Source organism: Rattus rattus, chromosome 4 (assembly GCF_011064425.1).
Source record: "Rattus rattus isolate New Zealand chromosome 4, Rrattus_CSIRO_v1, whole genome shotgun sequence".
Lineage (NCBI taxonomy): Eukaryota > Metazoa > Chordata > Mammalia > Rodentia > Muridae > Rattus > Rattus rattus.
The window spans coordinates 52,321,558-52,331,723 of NC_046157.1; the positions used below are offsets into that span (position 1 = coordinate 52,321,558).

Sequence of the window (10,166 nt, forward strand, 5' to 3'; positions counted from 1 at the left end):
TTTTTTTTTTTGGAGGTTTAGGCCAGCCCATGCCAGACCTTGGTAAATTTACAAACACTGGGAAGGAGGCTGTGTTTTGTGTTGTGTTCTGAGGGGGAAAAAAACTCCCTGTACGTGACGTAGACCTGCAAGGGGCATGGCCAGCCGTCTAAATGACTGCATTTCAGAGAGATGTTTGTAGAAGAATTGTTCTTGCAGGGTCTCAGTGTTTGTGTTTCTAAGAGACACTTTTTAGATGTAAGAATTATTCCTCAAAGGGAAAGAGAAAGGATTTGTAATTGTAAAAATCTGCTCTAGGAGAGGGTTCAGTAGCCTGTCTGCCTACTTTGGCTGGACTGAACAGTCGGCTCCCCTGGCCCAGGTTCATCTGGATAACCACTGTGAGCTGTTAGAAAAAAATATTAATGTTTATCCAAGTCTCTTAGGATATGAAGGCCAATGAAATAATTTAAACCAAGAATATACGATATTTACTGGTCAAGGTCGGGGCCTATAGTCAGGAAGGAGGCTCAGGGAACCTTGACTTGATACAAAAAAAGAAAAGTCATTACCAGGGTAGAAAACCTGGCTGGACACAGCCCCAGGGTAGGATCTCTGGGTCTGAGCTATCCAGGTTGGACATGTTGGTGTGCAACAGGATGTTAGGCTTCTGGTCTGAGGGAGGAAGCCATGCATAGCACATCTGCTCTTGGAACATGAGAGACTTACCCTAACACCATCTAGTTTCTCTGGTAGCACAAATTTGAACATGTAGGAAGCAGATGTTTCATGCACATCGTCTCTCCTATAAAGAGACAGATATCGCAGTTGGCTTTATGGTGTGTGGCCACCAAAACTCACGTTAGAACTTGAGATGAGAGGGAGGCGTGGCCTTCTGTGGCGGGAGCTTTACCCTCACCGGGCTGCACTGACTACCAGGGCACACACTGCTATAATGAGGTTGGGTCTGGTATTTGGTCATCCCCTCTCTGCATGCATTAAAGCTGTATGAGACCTTCACCAGGAACCTCAGATGCTGGTAGCTTTGCTCTCAATCTTTCCAGCCTCCAGAAGAACAGGCTCATCACAGCCCCTACAAACCATCCAGTCAGGCTCTGTCTTATGGGAACAGAGATGGTCTCCTTTGAGTCTTGCCTTTGTACTCTGAAGCTGGAAGGCCCACTCACAATGGCTGTGCCCAGAGTAAAGACATGGGGTATGGAGCACAGGATGCTGAGAATCCACATGTGTCTCACTCGCCCTGGACGTCCTACCTGCGCTATCGTGTCCTCATTCTCATGTCTCTGTTTAGGCCGTGTCCACTTCCTGTTGAGCTCTGTTAAGAGTTGTCACATTCGAGTGCACAGCTGACTCCCTCACCCCGTGTGTTAGCTCCTCCATCTCCCCACGCCCCATCTCTAACCCCCAGGGCTCCCTCTCCCAGGTCCCAGGGCCAGTAACCCAAGCAGATAAACATCACGGAGTTGGATTAGTGAAGAGAACATCTAATCTTGATAGACTGCAGTCTTCTCATCTGTGGGTGAAGTGGCACAGGGTAACAACCTCCAAGGTGCCCTTCAGCTCTGGCATGACGACTCTGTATCCTTTGTGCAAAGTATTCACTTTATTTTTTTTTAAAGGACAGGTTACATTGTATTACACACATAACACGATATATTGAAGCTATACACATTGTGGAATGACTAAGGTATCATCTCATGTAGCCACTGTTTTGTGGTAAGGATACCTAACTATCCTCTCAGGTAACAGTGTCTAAGGACAAAAGGCACCTTTATTGACCTTGGAGGGCAATGGGTCTAGAATGGCTTGGACCCTCAGCTAGCCCCTCCCCCCTCAGTCTCCTGAGGGTTGGGTTATGAGCGTGCATCCCCAGCCCCATTAAAATGTGTAGCCTTTGACCAACATCTCTTTAGCACCTCCACTGTGGTGCAAAGGATTAAGCAGCCACTGTCCAGCTTGCAGCAAACATCTAGCGGGGTGTTCTGTAGCTTGCGTCATGTCAAATGTGTGTGAAAATAAGCTATAAATGGAATCTAAAACCAAGTAAAGAGTACGATGTTTGGGAAGGAAGGCCACACTGTGTCAAGCCAGAGAACTTAAAGCTTAAGTTTCCTTGAAAAGTTAAAAATAAGTTGGGTTGCACTGGGGGCTCTTGAATATTTGATGCCTCTGGTGTGGGTTATTTGTCCTTTCAGTGTTTGCTCTGTCCGGATGTCCAAATCAGTTAAATACCAGGAAAGCTGTAGATGCAAAATAACCCCACACTTTTGTTCATTGACCACCTCAGACTCCTGCCCATAAATCAGTGAGTAAATGCTCTCCCGTCACTTCTGCAAGCCCGAGATAGATTTAAACCCCAGCGTCTGGACACTTTTGACTTACTCATAAACTGAATTTGCTACATTCAAACTAATATTTCATGAGAAAGAAGGTTGAAAGATTTGTAACTCTCTGCTTTCTATCCCCGCTGCCCCTGCCCAGTCCCGATGCTTCATGTTTGCCTCTGTTCTCATGATTGGAATTGACTTAAATGACATTTACATTGCCTAGCAAGCAACAAGAGGCCCTCAGCATAAAGTCTCACCCCACCAGGCTCACCTAAACCACTGAGATCGAACGCCACCTGCGTCCACCGCCAGCCAGGCTGCACAGAGGAACTAGCTTTCTTCCAAGCAAGGGCAAGTGGGGCCTCGAGGCGGCAGAAGCACCCCATCCTGGGCAGATGGACTCTCGTTCTTTATCAGGGTGACACTGTGAACCCCGTCGCCCCCAGGTTCTCATGGATGGTGGCCTTGGAGTCTTCCAGATGCAAGATCTGACTCCTGTACTTCTGCTGCCAATCCTCCACGATGTACTGGTGGTACGGGTCCTGGGAGTGCTCCCGCCGCTTTGACTTCACGGTGCTCACCAGGATGGCCACCACGATGAAGGAGAACATGCCGATCATCACCATGAGGTACAGGATGACGTAGTAGAAGTTCTCGGCATCCACTCTGGCCTGGAGCGCCTGTTGTTCGGCTGTTGTGTTCCTCCTCCAGCTGTCCATATAAGTAATGAAAACCTTTTTGAAGGCATCCTCCAGGGTCTGCGTCAAGTTGGCTAAAGTGGTCATGTTTCCCCCTTGCTGGGACGAGAACAGAGATCAGTAAGGTTAAGGCTCTTCCTCCCTTTGGCTACCTTCAGGGAGGTAGGGAGGCGAGAGCGAGTGGAGAGAACGCAATCTCTAAACCAGGCTAGTGCGGGCTTGAGTTAAAGCTTGGGTAGTCTTTAAGTCAAACACAGTCACTGTTTTAAATCCATTTTTTGAATGCACCGTTACAATAAAATGTAATAGAAGGTGTGATGCTGTATAAAGGCGTTTACACACTAGATACACACAAAATGGAGAAAGGCTTGAAGGAAGTAGAAAAATGTGTGCATATATATGGATGCTTATATAACCATATATCTTTGGTTTTTTTTTGTTTGTTTGTTTTTGTTTTTTGTTTTTTGGTGTTTTTCTCGAACGTTGAGTTCTTATCAATCATCTTGTATCTGTTTGTGCCGAGAAACATGGGTGACCTCTTGGCCACTAGCAAATGCATCCCTGTGTGTACATCGTGCACAGCATGCATCTGGCATGCTGTTCAAAGAAGCAGTGGCATTTTGTTCTTACAAACTGCAGGGATTTACGTGCAGCAATAAGGCAAAAATTTGTCCTATTTCCTAGGCTTATCAGGTGTGCCCAACCTGTGGCCCAGATAGCCATATATGCAGCCTTAAAGCATAAAGCTACTTAAAGCACTAAGAAGTTATGAGGTACTATGCATGTGTGTGTGTGTGTGTGTGTGAGCACGTGCGAGTCTGTGTGTGACATAAGTGTGTGTGTGTGTGGTATGTGTAGTATGATATGTATGTTTGTGTGTATGAGGCTGTGTGTGCTGTGCATATGTGGGGTGTGTGTGTGTGTGTAATAAGTATGTGTATATGTGGTATGTGTGTGTAGTGAGTGTGTGTGTATGTGGTATGTGTGTGGTATGGTATGTATATATATGTGTACATTTGTTGCAATTTATGCAATATGTTGCAATATTTCTTTGTAACTACTTCATTACACAATTCTTCTGTGTGAATTTTGTTGATGACATTTGTCACAACGTCAAAAGGCTGGCTGTGGCTGGTAGAAAAACTTACACACACACACACACACACACACACACACACACACACTAGAAAAGAGTATTTTAGGTAGTAACGCCAAAAAATGTAAACGGAGCTTTCTTCACAGTAAAATCCGTCTCTCACTTTCATCCCCACGGCCACCACCATCTCTCTGAAACACTGTGTGGTCCTCCTGGAAACATCTCTTTAGGTTGCAAGTGCCCTTCTCTCCCTGCACAAGGACACCCTCTCTACAAGAAGGGAAGTAGAGCTACCATTATCTTACATCACAGGGCACAGGACCTTACTGCTGTTCTTAAAATAACCTTGTAATTCCTTAACAAGATTTACCTGGCCTGCCCTGAGTTCCCACCTGACCCACTCCTGGCTTATCCTTATGGGGGATACAGCTTCTGTGTACTCTAATAGGAGGGAACAGCTTATGTGCATTGTAAGGTGAGGGATACGGTTTATGTGCACTATAATAGGAGGGATATGGCTTATGTGCACTGTAATAGGAGGGATATGGCTTATGTGCATTGTAAGGTGAGGGATGTGGCTTATGTGCATTATAAGCGAGGGATATGGCTTATGTGCATTATAAGTGAGGGATATGGCTTATGTGCACTATAAAAGGAGGGATATGGCTTATGTGCACTGTAATAGGAGGGATAGGGCTTATGTGCATTATAAATGAGGGATAGGGTTTATGTGCACTATAATAGGAGGGATATGGCTTATGTGCACTGTAATAAGAGATATATGGCTTATGTGCATTATAAGTGAGGGATATGACTTATGTGCACTATAATAGGAGGGATACAGCTTATGTGCATTGTAAGGTGAGGGATATGGTTTATGTGCACTATAATAGGAGGGATATGGCTTATGTGCACTGTAATAAGAGATATATGGCTTATGTGCATTATAAGTGAGGGATATGACTTATGTGCACTATAATAGGAGGGATACAGCTTATGTGCATTGTAAGGTGAGGGATATGGTTTATGTGCACTATAATAGGAGGGATATGGCTTATGTGCATTATAAGTGAGGGATATGGTTTATGTGCACTGTAATAGGAGGGATACAGCTTATGTGCACTGTAAGGTGAGGGATACGGCTTATGTGCATCTGGCTGGTCACACCTCCTTCTTTTCCTCCGAGCCATGTCTTGTCTGAGAACATTTCAGTCTCGCCCTCCTACCTAGACTATTATACCCCCTCGTGCTGCACTCCCTTGGTCCCAGCATGTGAGCTGCCTTGAACACGTGGCAGTCCTCTCCTTCATGGACAGGCTGTGTCAGGCATCCTCATCTGGAGAAGACCGCCCATAAATGCCCAGAAATTCTCCCATAAAACACATCCTCCCATTCCCTCATTTAGAACTCTACTCCCAATGTATATTTCATATCTGACTTTTTAAAGGGGACATATTTATTTAAATTTTGTGCATGTATGTGTGTGTGTGTGTGTGTGTGTGTGTGTGTGTGTGTGTGTCTTGTCTGCATGTATGTATGCATACCATGTCCATGATAGGTGCCTCCGGAGGCCAGAAGAAGGTGTTGTAGCCCCTGGAACTGGAGTTACAGATATTTGTGGGCCACCATGTGTGTTCTGGGAACTGAATTCTGGTCCCCTGTAAGCACAACCCTGCCTGCCCCTCATCTGACTGTCTAACGTCTGTTCTTCAAAGGTCTCTAAGATCTCTCTTCCTGCCACTCAAAGCCTGGCCGGCTAAGGAGAAAGTTAGCAAACAGATGAGACTGGTCCCAGGAACACACCAAGCACATTTTCCAAGAGGTGCGGCAGAGGAATGCATTGTCCTTTAAACAATGAAGTTTGCTCTGAAGGAGAAGAACTAAGATTATTTTTCTCCATGAAGTTTATGTATGCATATAGGAAGCTCTAAGTTCACTTTCAGGGGACCCCCTAGGCTCCCCACCATCCACAGGTATCTCGAGGAGAGAGACTTAAACAATGCACTCAGCTGCTTCCTGGTGTGGAGGTGTGGACACAGTTGGCAGCTCCAAGGATGGAGTGGCCTAACTACCCATTGTTTGCTCAGCTCTTCTCTGCTAAGCAGATCAAGAGGACTTTTTTTGTTCAGGTTTAATCTTAGGCTTGAAAGGGCCCACAGGGAGTAAATAAATGCCTGAGTGCTACCCTCTGCCCAGGCTGAGGAAGCCGAGTCTGAGGGGCTCACTGGTGTACACCGAGGCATGGGATGTGGCTTGGCTGGGAAGTTAGCCAAGGCACTGTGCGAAGGCCATTTTATTGATAGAGACTATGTTAGAATATATTCAAATGCTAAGCAGAACACGCTAGCAGGGGGAAAGGAATACTGGGGTGAAAGGCAGTCAGGGAGACGGAGGGGAGCTGTAAGGGAGGACTAACCAAAGCTAAAAACGCAGGAGAATGCCACAGTTTGTACACCAATCTCCAACAGTACAGTAAGGGCAGTGGAGATGAAAGTTCGGTGGGCAAAATGCTAACTGACAAGCCTGAGGGCCTGGGTCTGGAGGGGTAGCTCGTGTGTGTGTGTGTGTGTGTGTGTGTGTGTGTGTGTGTAATCCCTGTGCTTCTGTGGAGAGATGGGAGTTAGGCACAAGAGGATCCTGGGAAGCTAACAAGCTAATTTGTCTGATAAACACAGCAGTAAACCTGAGACCATGTTTTAAATGGAGCTCTGCCCTCTGACCTGTCCATATGAACTGCAACCTGTCTGGGCTTGCAATCACACCACACACCACACATGCACAAGTGCACGCGCACACACACACATACACACACACACACACACACACACACACACACACACAAATTAAGAAAATTAAAAATCTGCAAAGGGTAAAGGATAGATAACAAGCTACCTTTAAAAACGATAAAGGGGTTGGTTGAGATTTTGATCCCTAGAATAAGCAGTGACCTCACTCACATATAGCCATGTTTGGCCCTCATTCTCTTCCCCCATGAATCCCACGCGTTTTGCCCTCACTCTTTTCCCCTACAAATCCCACTTGAGGCACTGTGCTTTCGGGATACCCAGAGAACCCAGTGTGCATTCATTGAACTGTATGAAATCGCTGTGTTTAGGTGTAACCTGTCACCATCACACGGTTCCACCTATGGGAACTGGATTTCGCTCGCTCGGTGGGTCTTGCTGAGTCTCAGAACAGGATGGGCCCCTGGGGAACACGGGGACAGCTCACTCTTTGGTGGGCGGCTTGATGACAGCCTACACAGCACTAAGCTCCCTTCGTCTAAGATCAGGGCTCTCACATTGACCACTGTGCCTGGGCTAGGAGCAAGTGACCCAGGCCAGGCCAGTACTCAGTCTGTCCGACTGGAGGCCACACATTCCAGTAGCCTGTGTTTCCCCCTCCTGTGACTGGTTGGCTCAAGTGTATAGAAGACAAAAGACCAAGACCTTGCTTGCTTCTGTCGGCTGAGCTGTGTCTCCCGGCCACCAAAGGACCCCCCTGTTCTCGCTATTCCTACCACAAGTATATGATGTGATCTGACAAGGCCTCTCTGGACAGTACAAGGAGAGACACACACGTTTGACCCCAGTGACCGAAGCTTTCTTTGCTCAAAATACGATGGGTCACTGCCCTTATCTGAGACAGACAGCAAAATCATGGATTTTTTATGTGAAGAGTAGAAAAATAAGATATAAATACCTACATTTAGCATGAATCCTTCATTTAAAAAAACACTTTCAACACTCTCACCTGAAGGCATTTACTGAAGAAAAGAACTAGGAAAGCGTAGGGAGGAACGGGGTGGGTAGGGAGAAGGCAGGCAGGCGTGAACGAGACCACATGCCCAGAAAAAAATTTTTTTTTTTTTTTTTTTTTAGTTTTCTGAAATAGGAATAAAAAGTTATGTGATTCCTTTTAAAAAGATAAATAATAAAACTTACCTGTGCGGTATGTGAGCAGTGCAGGAAGCTTTCAGAAAGCCAGGCTCTGCCCCTCGCTGGTGTTAGCTCTCCGGGGCTGTACTAAATCTCAGCGGGCTGGGCACTTTCGGCTTGAGCCCAGTAAGCCCTTGCTGCCTGGAGCCGGCAATCCTGGGCTTTTAGGAATCCGAATGTTTAATCTTATGTGGAAAGTTAAATACTGGTTGGCAGCTGGGAATTAACCTTGATGCCTGGACAGGGGTGGGGCACAGAGTTGCCCGTGTGAAGCCCGGCTGAGGGTGAAGTGGTTCAAGTTCCCTCTGTGCGACATTACGCGAACTTTTCCTGGGGAGATGCGCGTGGACACCTGCTCACCCCGGACAGGGCACAAGTCACGATTCCATCCAACCCATCGTGGTGAACCAGAGTTTACAGGATGAGAGATTCCTCACAGGAGTGTTGATACCCCTCCACGGCTGCACGATTAAAGAGCCCCACGCACGACTGGACGAAGATTTCCCCACGGCTGCACAGATGGAGTCCCCCTCCAGCCACCGTCCACACTGGGTGTAGTCAGCACCTCCTGAGAGCTGGGTTGCGTGCTGCTGGGAGGGGAGGGCACAGAACAAAGTGAGTGAATAGAAGCGCAGATGACCTCCAGTGAGCCTCACCGAGACCTCGGAGGGACGGTCTGTGGGCACCAGCAGCCATCTTGTTGAGGGTCAGAGGTGGTCAGTGTCTACTCTGATTAAGAGGGAAGCTATGCTTGGAGCATCCCACACCAGGGACGCAGGATGCCCTCCTGCACCAGCTAACAACAAAGGCAGTCCCTCACCGACACACTCACAGGCCAAGCTGATCCAGGCAGTTCTTTCGTGGAGCTCTTTCCCCAGATAATTCTAGGTTGTGTCTAGTGGACAGTCAAAGCTGACTGGGCAGGGGGTCCTCAGAGCAGGGGGACTACCTGAGACCTATCGTGTGTGAGCATCGCCGTGAGCCGGTGCTTCTCCGGGGGCTTATTATATTAGCTTCATATTACCATCGCCACAACTAGACACACAGTATACTATTGTGACAGCTGGGGGATCCTGCCACAGGGAGGAGAAATGAACCACACCGTATGTGTGCCCGGATTTGAATCTAATTTGAAAAGGGCCAACCAAAGTCACTTAAGGGCTGTGTAGCTGTCTGTGGCTGTCGGCCCATGCTGTGGCTAGGGAAAATCAAATAGAAAGGCTAACTTCGTTCCACAGGTGTGTTTTTGATGGTCTCCAAAGGACATGGTTAGAAGTGTAGGGGTGTTAGGGGAGGTAGCATTACTTATCTACTGGGTGTATCTCTGTAATCCTGCACCAGCTTCCCAGGAAGCCATCTGTTCCTGCCTGAGACGAGGCAAAAGCCAACCACAGAGAGACGACCTGACCCGTAGAGCTGTGAGCACCTCGCAGCAGTGGAAGCGGGGTGTTCACACGAGGACTCGCTAGGTGGTTGCGCCACCTGTTGGTGGAAAGAGTAACAGGCGTCTTTCCTCTAAAGCAGCCTTGAAGCTCTGAATCCCGTTGTCACGTTAAGTCAGTAATCAAGTCAGTTCTGGAGAGAGGTCTGTCACGGAGCCAGGCCTTGGACGCTGACAACCTACGTAAGGAAATGCCTCAGCGCCTTGCCTCTGTCTTCTTCAGCTGGAAGACGAAGGTGGCAAGAGTCCCTAGTTCCGTTGTGGTCAAATGAGACAAGGAAGACATGGCACTTAGCTCACAACCTCGCACCTAGAAAGACAGTGTCATGGTTTGAATATGCTTGGCCCTGGGAGTGGCACTATTTGGAGGTGTGGCCCTGTTGGAGTAGGTGTGTCACTGTGGCCTTTAAGACCATCTTTCTAGCTGCCGGTGTATGGTGTGTATGTGTGTGTGTGTCTGTGTGAGTGTGTGTGTGTATGTGTGTGTGTGTCTGTGTGAGTGTATGTGTGTGTGTGTGTGTGTGTATGTGTGTCTGTGTGAGTGTATATGTGTGTGTGTATGTGTGTGTTGGGAGGGTGTGTGTATATGTGTGTGTCTGTGTGTCTGTGTGAGTGTATGTATGTGTGTGTGTGTGTGTGTGAGTGTGTGTATGTGTATGTATCTGT

At 47.5% G+C, this 10,166-nt stretch overlaps 1 protein-coding gene across 1 annotated transcript; it reads right to left on the reverse strand.

Moving 5' to 3' along the window:
- Positions 1-1,584: 1,584 nt before the first annotated feature.
- Positions 1,585-9,040, reverse strand: Kcne2 (potassium voltage-gated channel subfamily E regulatory subunit 2). Its single transcript, XM_032900409.1, has 2 exons — positions 8,478-9,040; positions 1,585-3,124 (listed from the first exon to the last, which is right to left on the reverse strand). The coding sequence occupies exon 2, from the start codon at positions 3,110-3,112 to the stop codon at positions 2,741-2,743; it is 372 nt and encodes a 123-aa protein (XP_032756300.1). The 5' UTR covers positions 3,113-3,124; positions 8,478-9,040; the 3' UTR covers positions 1,585-2,740.
- Between the last annotated feature and the right edge of the window lie 1,126 nt (positions 9,041-10,166).

Bases quoted from the DNA above. Each gene is read 5' to 3' on its own strand.
- Kcne2 (XM_032900409.1), bottom strand. From the start codon at position 3,112: ATGACCACTTTAGCCAACTTGACGCAGACCCTGGAGGATGCCTTCAAA.